Raw genomic sequence first — 15,640 nt, 5'->3', positions numbered from 1 at the left:
CACTCTATTGTACCATTGCTTATTTCCACTAATATATACTGAAAGTTGAATTGTATTTATTTGTACACAACTGTACTATCTTTTCTTTTGAGATATTACAACTATGCCTGATTCTACCAATGATCTCAAACACCCAGCAATAGTATAGGCCTGTGAGTATTCAGTTACTGAGTCTTTAATTGCATTGTTGTTGTTGCGGTTCAGTCATTAAGCCGTGTCTGACTCTTTGCAGTCCCATGGGCTGCAGCATGCCAGGCTTCTCTGTCTTTCACGATCTCCCGGAGTTTGTTCAATTTCGTGTCCATTGAGTCAGTGATGCCATCCAGCCATCTCATCCACTGCTGCCCCCTTCTCCTTTTGCCTTCAATCTTTCCCAGCATCAGGGTCTTTTCCAATGAGTTGGCTCTTACCATTAGGTGGCCAAAGGATTGGAGCTTTCAGCTTTAGCATCAGTCTTTCCAATGAATATTCAGGGTTGATTTCCTTTAGGATGACTGGTTTGATCTCCTTGCAGTTCAAGGGTCTCTCAAGATCCATCTTCAGCATAACAACTGGAAAGCATTAATTCTTAGGTGCTCAGCCTTCTTTATGGTCCAACTCACATCCATACATGACTACTGGAAAAATGATAGCTTTGACTAGATGGACCTTTGTCAGCAAAGGCAATGTCTCTGCTTTTTAATATGCTGTCTAGATTGGTCATAGTTTTTTTTCCAAGAAGCAAGTGTCTTTTAATTTCATAGCTACACTCACCGTCCTCAAGATTTTGGGCTCCTCAAGATTTTAGAGCCCAAGAAAATAAAATCTGTCACTACTTCCACTTTTTCCTCTTCTATTTGCCATGAAGTGTTGGAACCGGATGCCAGGATCCTAACTTTTTTTAACGTTGAGTTTCAAGCCAGGTTTTTCACTCTCCTCTTTTACCCTTATCAAGAGGCTCTTTAGTTCCTCTTTACCTTCTGCCATTAGAGTGGTATCATCTGCATACCTGAGGCTGTTGATATTTCTCCAGGCAATCTTGATTTCAACCTGTGATTCATCCAGCCCCACATTTTTCATGATGTACTCTGCATTTAAGTTAAGAGACGTTACTCTGCAGGGTGACAATATACAACCCCGTCATACTCCTTTCCCAATTCTGAACCAGTCCCTTGTTCCATGTCCAGTTCTAACTGTTGTTTCTTTACCTGCATACAGGTTTCTCAGGAGACAGGTAAAGTGGTCTGGTACTCCAAGTACATTATTATATTATTACTAATGCTTGGTACATCAAAATTTTAGTTTTTGAGTAAATGTTGTAAGCTGCCATTAGATTCATTTCACAGATAATTTCACAATAAAATTCATAAAGCTCTAACTAGGAGGTCTAGATTACAATACCTAAAAACTAAATTCTGAGGAAATTTACATCTTAATCCTGCAAAAGCACAATTATTCTTTGTAAAACTTATGCTCCCCCATAAAATTTTAAGTCATCTGGCAATGATGAACAGACACATTTCTTAACCACAACTGCTTACTGAACTGTAAACAATTATGCTTTCACTTCTTGATTCTACTTTTTTTTGTTGTTTTGTTTTGGCCTTTTCACCCAGTTTAAAATATTCTCTTCCAAAAGCCACAATAATTCTAAGCATGAAACAGAAATCCAAAACCCAACTCTTAAATAAAAAAAAAATAATAATAACAGACAAGACAACATGGCCTGGGAGACTGTAATGCTCATCACAGTCCCCAGCAATGTGAACATTGGAGAGAGCATGTCAGCCGCCTGGGATCACAGAGACACAGTGCGGCCACCAGCTGTGTCAGAGGACCTGTTCTCTGGGGTAGCCTGCGCTGTTCTGGAGAGGGTAAATGGGCAATGGAAGGTCTCATTCTTTAAGAAATTCAAGTAAGGAAAAAGCATACAAAGCTCCAAGAAAGCAACAGACCCTCAGCAAAGTTCGTACAAAACCAGAGAAGAGGAAGTACTCTGGAGTGCATGCCTGTGTCCCCCTAAATCCACATGTGGAAGCCCTAACCCCACGCTGTGGCTATATTTGGAGAGAGACCTCCAAGACAGTAATTAAGGTTGAAAGAGGTCATGCAGGGGGAGGTGCTGATGTGACAGGATTAGTGAGGGTCCTTCGGGGAAGAGAGCCACAGTTTCCTTATCTCTCTGCCGAGCAGAGAGGAAAGGCCATGTGAGCACATGCCCAGATGGCTGCCGTCTCCAAGCTAGGAAGACAGCTCTCACTAGAAACTGACCATGGTGGCACCTCAATCCTGAACTTCCAGCCTCTAGAACAGTGAGAAAATAAACGTCTGCTGTTTAAGTCCTGCAGTCTGTGGCATTTTGTGTAGCAGCCAAAGCTGAGTAAGATTTCGGTACCATGAAGCGGGCTGATGCCATAATAAGTATCTGAAAATGTGGATGCAGCTTTGTAACTGGACAGTGGGCAGAGACTGGAGAAGTACGAGGTACATACTAGGAATATGGATGTTAAAGGTGATTCTGGCAAGGTATCAAGCAGACATGAGGAACAAGTCATGGAGAGTGGAGGACAGGTAACTGCTATGGACCAAATGTTTCTGTCCCCACAAAATCTTTATACTGAGGTCCCTAATTTGACAGTGCTTGGAGGTGCAGCTTTGGGAGGTGATTACACCAAGAAGACAGAGCCCTCAAGAATGGGATCAGCACCCTTGTAAGAAGAGACACAGCAAGGCTCTCCCTCCTCGCCTGTGAGCACACAGCAAAAGGCAGAAAGAAGCAAAACTTGAAGATCTGTAAAATTCTCAGCCTGTCCATATTGCAAAACAATGAAAAAGCATACTGGAAAGAGGATACCAAAGATGTAGCTAAACGATCACTCAGTAAAGAGATTTTGTGAGCACAGATACTACCAGCCTGAATCAGAGGAGACAAAGACCACGGGAAATGAAGGAAGGCTGCGAGGCTTCTTTGCAGGGCAGAAAAGCTAGCCTGCAAATATGTGTCACCCTTCAAAAAAGGGAATGATGACCCTCAAGGCCACCCAGAGATCCTAAGGGCTGCCACTCTCACCACAAGGCCGGGGCAGGGCTGGTATTCCCTTCTGTGCTTCCAACAGTGGGGCTGTGTCTTGCGTTTGTGGGGAGAAGATGCCCTTCTCTGCCCCAGGGGTGGCTCTCTCTGCAGAGAGCCTTCACTGAGAGGCCCAACAGAGCCAGGGGGTGACACAGTCCTCCAGTGGGCCTGGATGGCAGAACACTGAACCAAAGAGGATTTTCCTTGACCTTTAAAATTAATAGAATGACCCTTGGTAGTTTCTGGGCTTGCTTGGGACTTATCACTGCATTCTTCCTTCCTGTTTCTTCCTGTGAAAAGGCAATGTCTGTCCTATACCTGACCGCACTGGATCCAGAAGCACATTACTGTCTGGTTTCACAGGCTCACAGCTGTTAAGGAATTCTGTCTTAGGCCGGAATTGGACCTCGAATCTCACCTATATCTGATTCAGACATGTAGGTGAAACTCTGGACTATAGAGCCAATGCTGGAAAGGCTTAAGAATTTGGGGGCTGTTGGGATAGAATGAGTGCATTTTGAATGTGAGAAGGACATGAACTGTTGAAGGCTGGGGCAGAATATTTGAGATTGAATGCTTCGGTCCCTCAAAATTCATATGCTGAAACCCCCTTGCCTCCCAGCGTGGGTATAGTTAGAGACGGGGCCTCTAAGGAAGGGTCTAAACTTAAATGAGGTCATAAGGATTGGGGCATTGATTTTAAAGGATTAGTATCCTTTGTTGTTGTTCAATTTCTAAGTCATGTCTGACTCTTTGTAACCCCATGGACAGCAGCACACCAGCTTCCCTGTGCTTCACTATCTTTCGGAGGTTGCTCAAAGTCATGCCCTTTGAGTCGGTGATGCCACCCAACCGTCTCACCCTCTGTCATCCCTTTCTTCTTTTGCCTTCAACTGTTCCCTGCATCAGGGCCTTTTCCAATGAGTCAGCTCCTCACATCAGATGGCCAAAGTGCCCTTATAATAAGAAGAGAAACTAAAGAACCAGATCCCTCTCTCTCTCTCTTTCTCTCTCTGCATAAGCACACAGCCAGATGGCAGCCTAAAAGCCAGGAAGAGAGCCTCACTAGAACTAGATCTTTCCAGCTCCCTGATTTCAGAATTTCGGGCTCCAGAGCTGTGAGCAATAACGTCTGCTGTCCAGCCGCCCAGTCTGTGGTACTAAGTTACAGCTGCCCAAGCTGACACAGGGTCTAGTACAGGTTAGATTTCCAAAGGTGAGCTGTGTATGGGACCACCTGATGTACAAACTGACCCTTCCACTCTAAGTACACATAAAGCAAGGTCTTCTTTATTGAAAACTTCCTTGTTTAAAAACTTTCCTTCATAGTATTGCAGGTAATATTTTTGGCCCAGAAAACAGTATTAAAATGGTGTTCAAAAATCACATTGCCCACCTCCTAGAGTAAGGGAAATAAAAACAAAAATAAACAAATGGGACCTAATAAAACATAAAAGCTTTTGCACAGCAAAGGAAACTATAAACAAGATGAAAAGACAATCCTCAGAATGGGAGAAAATAATTGCAAATGAAACAACTGACAAAAGATTAATCTCCAAAATATATAAGCAGCTCATACAGCTCAATATCAGAAAAACAAACAGCCCAATCAAAAAATGAGCAGAAGACCTAAATAGACATTTCTCCAAAGAAGACATACAAATGGCCAATAAATTCATGAAAAGATGCTCAAAAGATACTCAATATTACTCATTATTAGAGAAATGAAAATCAAAACTGCAAAGATGTATCACCTCACAGCAGTCAGACTGGCCATCATCAAAAAATCCACAAACAATAAACGGTGGAGAGGGTGTGGAGAAAAGGGAACCCTCCTTCACTGTTGGTGGAAATGTAAATTTATATAGACACTATGGAGATTCCTTAAAAAAAAAAAAACTAGGAATAAAACTACCATATGACCCAGCAATCCCACTATTGGACATATCCATGGTTCAAAAAGACACATGTACCCCAGTGTTTATTGCAGCACTAGTTACAATAGCCAGGACATGGAAACAACCTAAATGTCCACTGACAGGTGAATGGATAAAGAAGACGTGGTACATATGTACTAAGGAATATTACTCCGCCATAAAAAGAATGAATTTGAGTCAGTTGTAGTGGGGGGATGAAGCTAGAACCTATTATACAGAGTGAAGTCAGAAAGAGAAAAACAAATACTGTTTATATATATATATGCATCAGCATATATATGGAATCTAGAAAAACACTACTGATGAACCTATTTGCAGGGAAGGAATGGAGATGCAGATATAGAGAACAGACTTGTGGACACAATGGGGGAAGGAGAGAGTGGGATCAATTGAGATAGTAGCACTGACATACATACACTACCATGTGAAAAGTAGACAGCTGGTGAGAAGCTGCTGTATAACACAGGGAGTACAGCCTGGCACGCTGCAATGACCTACCTAGAGGGGTCAGATGAGGGAAGGGGAGGGAGGCTCAAGAGGGAAGGGATACATGTATAATTACGGCTGATTTGCATTATTGTATGGCAGAAATCATCCCAACACTGTAAAGCAATTTTCCTCAAAATAAAAAAAAATTAAAAATCACACTGAAAACAACTTTTAAAAGGTCACAGGGCTGTTAAATATCTCTATTTTTTATATATTTTAACATCAGCTGTAAAGCAAACAAATGTCTTGAGAAAAATTTTAGGAACCCAACTACAAAACAGCAAATTACTACTTCTGGACAGTTATTAACTAGCAGAGTCCTCTAGAATTTAGAGCTCAGATCCATCTTCTCTAAGCCATCCTGAGGGAGGCTAGAGTGCATGTGCATCTGTGCAGAACACGCTGAAAACCCTGCAGTAAAGAGAACTAAAAACACGTGTACTGACGTGTGGGCAGAATCCAGGGCGTCCCTACTGCTCTGTCACTCTTGATACTTACTCCAATAGCAACCCCAACCCCCTCCCACTCTCTGAGAACTATTCATAAGGGATAGTCTGGTAAAGAACTTCTAATCTATCAGTTAAGCCACTTTAAATTGGGTCAAAATAGGCAAGCTTCCCAGGTGGTGTAGTGGTAAAGAATCCGCCTGCCAATGCAGGAGACACAAGAGATGTGGGTTTGATCCCTGGGTTGGGAAGATCCCCTAGAGGAGGAAATGGCAACCCACTCCAGTATTCCTGCCTGGTAAAGTCCATAGACAAGAGTCTGGCGGACAACAGTTCACAGGCTCACAAAGAGTTGGACACGACTGAGCACACACACAGGCAGTATCAATAATTAGACAAAGCAGTGTATGTTCCAGCAGGAATTACAGTGAATTCACAACTACTAAAGAAGAGCAGGTATTTTGGTCTTGGGTGCTATCCCCTTTCCAAGGACACTGTAATAGACCCCAAGAGGGAGGAGAGGGAAGGAGAGGGAAAAGGAGAGAAATCAGCTGAAGGGTTAAAATGAGATGATATCAAAAAAGTTTATCATCTCTCAAAGGGCACACATGGAGAGATCAGGGAGTACAATCACCAGAGAGCCTGAGGGGAAGCATTCGGAGGATGACTTCACGTGGGAACGGTAGACAATGGCAACACAGGATCTCAAGGAGAAATCACCAAAGGTTTGACTATGACAGGTTTTCTCAGGAAAGAAAGAGGTACAGATCAAGTGACCTGCAGGGGCCTTCAGCTCCAGCAGAGCTAGGACCATTTCTGCACTCTGGTGTCATGGAAAATTTTAAAGTTTACCACTGACACCATTTATTTACTTCATAAACATCTGCTGAGTCCCCGGGCACAGCTCAGGGTCGGAGTTAGCACTGCACATCCTTGTGGCACTTTGCAGAGCTAGGATTTACTTTTACTTGGTGTAACTACTGAACAACAGGATGCCAGCAGTGTAACTACCAACAGAGAAAAGTGTACTGGGCCTGGTGGTCAAGTGGCTATCATGAAAGACATGGCAGGTGCAGGGTGGCTGTGACCGGTGCAGGGTGGTATGTATGTGAGAAATAACTAGTTGGGTGGTCCGAGACCCGGACCAAGAAAGCTCACACCACAGACTCCGACGGTGAGGGACACTACTCCAACACAGAGGCAGTCAATTGACATTTTTTTAAAGCAGACAAGTGACAGCAGATATGCCTCTTAGGATAATGACCCCGACAGGCTGAAAATGAGGACAGGCAGGGGCAGGGAGACCAGGCGGGAGCTGACACAGCAATCCAGGTGCAAGGGGACAGGGGCCTGAGCTCGTGGCAGATGGGATCGCTGAAGAGGTCTGACCTGAGAGAGAGTTGTGAGGTAGAATCACCAGCACTGAGGGACTTGATGGGCTGAAAACATGTACAAGACAGACTATGGGAAAAAAAAAAAAAAGAGAGCCCATGGAAGACACTCGGTGTGTGGGCTGGGGCAGCAGGTGGCAGGCACACCGGTCCGCTGGGTCTGCAGGCACTGAGGTGCCGGTGGTGCTGTCGCTGGGCCAGGAAAGGCCACAGGACAGTTTCCAGACTGCCCAGCAGTCCTGGGAGTTGGGGGGTTGGCATGGACATCCTAGATTATCCATGAAGGGGACACAGAACAGAAGAGGTCAAAGCAGAAGCCTGATGAACACCTGCTGAAGCTACACACAAAGGAGTCACACAGGAGGAAAGTGTACATGGGAGGAGGCAGACCAGGAGGGAGCGTGTCCCTGAAGGAAGGGCGACCAGCTGCGTGAAGGCCACGTGAACACAGCTCCGAGGAATGACCACTTCCGCATACTGGTGGAGATGGAGCAGCGTCACAGGGGATGGAAGCGGCTGTGCTCAAGTTGCTACCCTCGTGAATCGCCGTCACAGCACAAAGGCAGTTTCCAATTTGTTTTCCAAACTTTATAAGGCATTTTACTAATCCAAGAACTTACTTATTCTGCACGCGGGCTGAAAAGTTTCCTATTTTATAACAGAATGTGTTCGGAAAGCTTAGGAGCATTGTGTGATAAGCAGCCACCCACTCTAAGACCACCTTCCTGCAGCAACACTTATGGGGCACAGCTGGGGAGCAGGCCACCAAGTCAGCCGACTCACTCCCCTTCCTCACCATCTTCTGGGGAGACAAGGGCAGTCAAGCCTGGACTCCCACTTTCAAGCAGGCTCCTTCAGGCACCAAGCTCCCAAGTGGAAATTACAACCTCTCTGAAAGTAAAAATGAGCTGAGGGAGTTTGGAAAGCTAGACTGGTGAAAAGGTTACGATGACACACTCAAGATTTCACATCAGGACAAAGGTCAACACGATACTGAACTAAGCTGGAGGGTAAAACGACAACTGCTTGAGCAAGCCAAAGAGAATGCTGCCTTGCCAATATCAGTGCTTTTCTAAAGGTCGAAACTAGCGTTTTGAACATACAGATAATTTTTGTCATTAATGAGGTCCCACTTTAACTCTATGAATGAATTTTTATTCATTGAGCCACGTGCGGAATTCAACAGCAAATATGTGTTACGCACTATATAATTCATTTAGAATGGGCTTGCTTTGCAGTCTTATTTTTGGATAATTTACAAAAGAAAACAGAAATAAAGATTCTTTTAAACCTCAGCTCTATGAGAAAAGAACCTGTAGAATTACTGTTTTTCTTTTCATGTAAAAAGAAATGGAGAAAGCACAGATTAAATAAACTTACAAGGAATCTGAAAGCATCATTTAATTCTGCTGTGCCACCAAATCTCATTACATCAGTTTTTAGGTAGAAAAACTCACAAGAGATAAAAAATAGATGTGGCAGAAACAGCTAAGGGATGACACCCATTAGCTGGAGAGTTGAGTTTGGTGTCAGTATCCCTTCCTCTCTCTCTCAGGTCCCATCAATATTTTAACATAATTATGAAATAATTTGATCATATGAACTCTTTTCTACTAACTTATACTTACAATGACCACTGGAAAGTACAGTCATTTGGGATATGAAGTCACAGTTCTAACAGTGGGTAAACTAGTATCATAGTTTGTTTGCTGACTGAAATAACTCAAGAGTATTAATGTGAATTCCTCTTGCCCATGACTACAAAGAGCAATGTTAAATACCACTGCCATACCTTAATGTGGGTTTGGATATAAAAAGGGGAAAAAATAAAGCTTAGACATTAATCGGCTTTCTGGTTTTACTGGTCAGAGGGAAGCTAGAAATACTCCAGAGGCAGCCCCCTTGACCCCAGAGGAAAGCGGAAGTTAAGAAAAAGAACTGCAGCTAGACCTCCTTAGCACCCTGGAGCTGACCCACACTGAGCAGGTCACAGACAGGGTCCCTTCACTTGAAGCAAAGGGTAAGTAAGTAAGATAGATCGAGGAGTTCAAGAAAACATTTTAAATGAGTTTAAGACTTTGAACTAGGAAACTGCAACCTGTTTCAGGCGATGTCATTCTCATTCCATAAATCTGAACAAACATGCATTGTTTGTAAACTTGTCATATTACGTCAAAAACCCCATGTCCTCACAGAAACTAAAAATTTAACAGGCACAATACTGCCAAAAATCAGCCAAATTAAATACACAGCCAACCATACACCTCTCTTTCATAGCTTTAAACTCTCAGTGTTAGAATACTTAGACCAAGTCATATGTATTTTCTATCAAGTATTTTTTTCAAGTAATTGAGGGATCTTAGTTTACCAACTAACTAGGTTTGGCAGAAATAATCAACCATTAACTAACACCAAGACACTTTTTAATTATGAGAAAATACTGCAATAAAGAAATTAAGAAGGACATTGCAATCCACTCCAGTATTCCTGCCTAGAGAATCCCCAAGGACAGAGGAGCCTGACAGGCTGTAGACTATGGGGTTGCAAAGAGTCAGACACTACTGAGCAACTAACCACAGCACAACACAAGGAGACAACACATATCTACACAAAATTCCTGGTTCTGCGGGCTCACATCACTGTCACTGTATAGAAGATGCTGGCCCTGTCATTCCTTCTTCCTCTCTTGACCACTCAAGTGGGGAGTCTTGAACACGACCCTGTTTCAGGGGCCTCCCTAGTCTTAGAGGGGTCCCTGGGAAGCAGTGAGAAAGAGGCAGGGGCCAGATTTCTGGCTTCTCACTCCAGCAAGGCCAAGGGAGCCCCACTCCACAGGAGCCACTACTCTGGAGGCTTCCGGTGCCTCAGGGGCACAGCCAAAGGCGAGGAGGGCTCCAGGAACAGCACCCAGGAAACCCGCTGTGCCCCTGGAGATGAAACTTCTGAGTGCTCACAGCTAATGATGCTCAAGGACAAGAGCCATCTTGTTACCCTGCGTTGTAACAGCTGCCTCACTGGGAAAATCAGCCTCATTTTTAAAAATATTTTTTAATTGGAGGATAATTGGTTTACAGTGTTGTGATGGTTTCTGCTGTACAACAACGCAAATAAGCCATAATTATATATATATATATATATATATGTCTATTATATATATATATCCTCTCCCTCTCTCCTCCTACCCTACCCCTCTAGGCTGTCACAAAGCACCAGGCTGGGCTTCCTGTGTTATTCAGCAGCTTCCCATTAGCTCAGTTTTACCCATGGTAGTGTATATATGTCAATGCTACTTTCTCAATTCATACTTCCCTTTCCTTCCCCATGATATGTCCACAAGTACATTCTCTGCGTATCCATTTCTTCCCTGCAAATAGGTTCATCAGTACTATTTTTCTAGATTCCACATATGCATGTTAATAAACGATATTTGTTTTTCTCTGACTTACTTCACTCTGTATAATAGGCTCAAGGCCCAGAGGGGTATCACCGAGATACCCCATGAGTCCATCCCTGAATTTCAGCTGTTCACTACATGTCAGTTCCTAGGATTGAGGAGACAGGGAATTACCTCTATTTAATATTTGCAATTTTTTCTCTTATTTATTCAGTTGCTATAAACATACAGAAGTGAGAAAATACTTTTTTACTTGAAAGAAAAAAAAGTCTTCTGCCAGGCCACAAAGGAAACAAAACACCAGTGAAATGTTCTTCCTAATATATGCTTATAGTGAGGTATATCAAAAGTAAAGAAAAAGATACAACTTATTACAAATATCAAGGAGAGGATTCATAGGTCTGAAAAATAAGAAATTCATCAAAGAGAAAAACAAAATCCAAATTCCTAAATACGGAGATTTCTAAAAGAACAATCTATTGGAGTTGGTCTTATTCATATTTTCAAATTAATAGCTAATTTTTGTCTGTCTTTTAATTTTGCTTTTCTCTTTTATTCATCATATAAGTAAGTACCTTCTATTCTCAAATGAAAGAAAAGAAAACAAAAGGAAGATTCCAAATAAGCTATCTGGTGTTGATGAGCCAAACAAAAGCTCATCTGTTCCCTTCAGTCTCAGCACCCAGTCATACTTGTTTCATTTGGTCTTTTTCTTGTCCAACCTCCAGAAGATACTCTCTCAGCTCTGGTCTTGACCATCTGGTTAATTCACTATAATGAGAAGTTGTAGTAGCAACTTTTAAGCTGCATGCCGCACCCCATTAGAAGGGTTCTACAACAATTTAGTGAGACGAGGACTTGGGATACTACTGAAGTTAGTGTTTATTGAATGTCTGTTTCAGGTGTGTGTGTGTATGTGTGAATGTTCCAGGTGTGTGTCTATGTGTGAGTGATATGTGTGAATGTTAAGTTAGTGTTTACTGAATGTCTGTTTCAGGTGTGTGTGATGTGTGTGATATGTGTGAATGTTGTGTGTGTATTAAGAGATGCAGTAAGATGTACTGCTTACTATGGGTCACAGTCACAAAAATCAGAAAGCTACTGAAACAGATAAAGCAAGAAACAGAGGTAATACAGAACCCTCCAACTCAGATCTTTGGCACCTAGAGAAAAAAGAGTTAAAATAGTAACGATCAACTTTATATATATTTTAATGTAAAAATACTTTTACCTGGCATATTCTTTACTCACATATGCCAGTGCAAGCCTTACCTGAAAGTGTCTTTTGGTAAGAAAGTCCCTGATGTCTCCACAAAGAAATGGCAGATCTCTCTCGATTCTGCAGTCCATTTAGTCTTTCTGCGAGCCCGCCTCTGTTCAACAAATTTTAATGTATTAAGTTTAGTGAAAAGAAAAGCTTCAGAACAGTTGGAACATTTATACCTTATACCCTCCAATCAGGGCATGCAAGTTTTAACTTGTTTGGCATTACACTCTCTTCCTACAGGTCAAATCCTTCTATGTTAGTTATCTCCTTTTTTAAGACTTCTTGGATGATCAATTTTCTGATTCTTAGAAATGTGGGCTCCTCTGAGATGAGTCTGACTTTCTGACTATTCTTTCTTAGTTAACTTACTCCATACATATATACTGATTATGTGTTTCCTGCTATGCTGAGCCAAGCACAGGTGCCAAGGATGTGAAGAAGGCAACAAGCCACATCACGGTGGAACTTATAGTCTAATCCGCAGACGGGCAAAAAGGTAAGTGTAAAATGAGTTTAGAGTTGTAATCAAGAACAAAACCTGCATCCAATTGACAGGCAGAACACTCAAATAAGAGGATCTGGGTATGAGCTCATTACTTGACCTAGAGATAAGTGATTATTAACTGTAAATACAGCAAGAATATCAACATTATACAAAGGAAAAAACTTCCATGAATGGCAGGAAGATGACTCATAACAAAGGATACACAGGCACTTCACAAGAGACTTGATCTATCAATGAATAAATAGATACACAGATAAATTATAAAGTTCCTTTGGGTTTTTCCATGAATTACCTACATTCAGAAAAGTCAGCAGTTCCTAACGTATCTGTGACCACAAGAGAAACCATGATCAGCTGTTAATCACCATTTGACTATGTAAGTCATCAATATATTATCTCATAAAATTACATTCACTGGTCATTTCACTACATTATCTCATTTTATTCTAATAATATTCCTTTGATGTAGAAACAACAGATATCAATACCCACCTCATACATGAAAAAAGTCAGAGCTCAGAGAGAGGTCAGGAAAATTCTTCAATATTGTATAACTAGCCAGATGAGGAAACAGAAAGGACATTGTGTTTGGCATTTAGTCAGTCTTCAAGAAATGCTAATCACTGCCATTACTGCCTCTGTTAGATTTTTACTTGCACCCTGCACTCTTTCCACAGTGACTAAAAGACCTCATTTTAATATACATTATATATATTATCACTAAAAATTACTTCATTTTCCTATTAGGTAGTTTTTTTCTATAAGCACTCATTATTTCTGAATATGTGTGTGTGAGAGCAGTATATATAACTGGAAATTTTAAAAAATTCTCACAATCATATATATGCCAAAGCATCTCTACTTTATATATAGGTAAGCCCTTCTTCAAATCATTCTGTTTACATGAAGTGACTAATCTGTAAACTCCCTCTAAACAACACTATGAAAGCAGGCACTATTGTCATCCTCACGTTACACGTGATAAACAGAAGCACTGAGTGTGCAAAACTGCACAAGGTGAGACATCTGCTGAGCGGCACAGCTGGGTGCACACCAGGCAGTCTGGCTCCAGAGATCACAAGCTCACACTCAGTGATACAACCACTGGCTCTTCAGGAATACTTGCTACTTAAAGATACTAAAAATACATACAAAAGCAGAAGACCGTATTCTCTGCACAACGATCTAATTATTTACCAAATGTTTGTTTTCAAACTTATGACTTTAAGGGAGAAGAAAAAAAAGACAAAATACAGTCTGAAAGCATTATCTTACAAGTGAACTTCAGGAATTTTAGGATTGAAAGGTAAAAATCAAGAATAAAAATGAATGAATGCAAAACTGTCCTCCACATGCGGGAGCATATGAAGCCTGAGAGAGAACCTGCATTCCCGCCCAGGCTTTAGTCACAGGTCACAGGATTCCTCTGTTCCAAAAATTCCTGCAGGGAATTCTGAGCAGGTACACCAGAACTCAGGAATGGAAACACCATGACCTCTAGTCAACGATCACAGTTCCAGTAAAAATCTCTTGTATATTAAAAAAAAAAAAAAAATTCAATAAGACTCTGCTATAATATACGCAAAATAATTTTTTTTTCAATTTTATTGAGACATATTTGACAAATAAATTTGTAAAGTACATACAGTATATACAGTGGTGATTTGATATATGTATACTTGTGAAAGGATCCTCCCCCATTTACTCAACTGATAGATCCACCACTTCACATATTTATCTTTTTTCCTTTTTTGATGTAAACATTTAAACTCCATTCTTGGCAAATTTCAGTTGTACGATGTAGCGTTCTGAATAACGGTCACCATGCTTACATCAGATCCTCATAACTTACTCACTTTATGACTAAAAGTTTTCACTCTTTTCGTATGAATACATTCCCAGAAGTGGGACTGCTGGATAGTATGGAAGGATCTACTCAATTTTCTCAGAGCCCCCAGACTGTTTTCCATAGTGGCTGCACCATTTACACCACCACCAACAGCCCACAAGGGTTCCCGTTTCTCTGCATCCTGGCCAGCACTCGTCATGGCTTGTCTTTTTAATGACAGTCATTCTGACAGGTGTTAGGTGGCATCTCAGTGAGCTTGGACTTGCATTTACCTGATGAAGACCGATGTTGAACACCTTTTCTCACATCTTTGGTCACTTGAATGTCTTCTTTGGAAAATGTCTATTCAATTCTTCTGCTCATTTTTAAAAGCAGACGGTTTGATATTTTTGCTATTGAGTTGCATGAGTTAATTATATGTTTTGGATATTAACCTTTATCAGATATGATTTGCAAGTATTTTTTTCCATTCTGTAGGTTGCCTTTTTCATTTGCTTCTGGTTTCCTTTGTTCTGCAGAAGCTTTCTCTTTTGAAAAATTCCACTTGCTTATTTTTGCTTTTTTAGATTTTCTTTTGGTGTCAAATCCCCAAAATCCATCACCAGGACCAAGGTGAAAGAGATTACCACCTATGTTTTCATTTAAGACTTCTATGTTTTCAGGTCTTCCGCTGAAGTCTAACACCTGAGTTGTTTTAATGTGTGGTGTAAGACAGGGGTTCAGTTTCATTCTTTTGTATGTGGCTGTAGAATTTTCCCAACACTACTGAAGAGACTATCCTCTACCCATAGTATATTTGTGGCTCCACAGTTATGAGTTAATTGACCATATATGCACAGGCTTACTTCTGGACTCTCTATCATGTTCCACTACCACTTTGTAATATGGTTTGAAATCCGGAAGTGTGATGCTGCTAACTTTGCTCATCTTTCTCAAGATTGCTTTGGCTATTTGGGGTCTCTGTGGATCCGCATAAAGTTTAGGATTGGAATTCGGATAGGGGTTGCACTGAATCTGTAGATAGCTCTGGGTAGTGTGGACATTTTAATCATATTAACTCTTTACATCCATGAGCACAGAATAACTTTCCATTTATTTTTGTCTTCCTCAATTTCATTCACCAATGTCATAATTTTCAGTGTATTTTTTTTTTAACCTCCTTGGTTAAATTTATTCCCAAGTATTTTATTCTTTTTGATGGAACTGTAAAATAGGATTGTTTTCTTAATTTTGATTTTGGATAGGTTTACGGTTAGCATACAGAAAAGCAACTGATTTTTGTACACAGAGATACTGGGGACTTGGTTCCA

General features: G+C 41.2%; 1 protein-coding gene across 7 annotated transcripts in view; it reads right to left on the bottom strand.

Annotated features, from left to right (window-relative positions):
- SPIDR (scaffold protein involved in DNA repair) overlaps positions 1 to 15,640 on the bottom strand; it is a 274,921-nt gene that overhangs the window by 153,071 nt on the left and 106,210 nt on the right. For all 7 annotated transcript variants that reach the window (XM_081498011.1, XM_081498004.1, XM_081498005.1 and 4 more), the window contains one exon: positions 11,982 to 12,082. In XM_081498011.1, the coding sequence (XP_081354137.1) occupies positions 11,982 to 12,082 (101 nt within the window). The remainder of the gene's footprint in view (positions 1 to 11,981; positions 12,083 to 15,640) is intronic.

Source organism: Giraffa tippelskirchi, chromosome 6 (genome assembly GCF_054371585.1).
Source record: "Giraffa tippelskirchi isolate mGirTip1 chromosome 6, T2T-mGirTip1v1.2.pri, whole genome shotgun sequence".
In the NCBI taxonomy this organism is placed as follows: domain Eukaryota; kingdom Metazoa; phylum Chordata; class Mammalia; order Artiodactyla; family Giraffidae; genus Giraffa; species Giraffa tippelskirchi.
The sequence above is the reverse complement of the archived record's forward strand: the minus strand, read 5'-3'. Positions and strand labels throughout refer to the sequence as shown.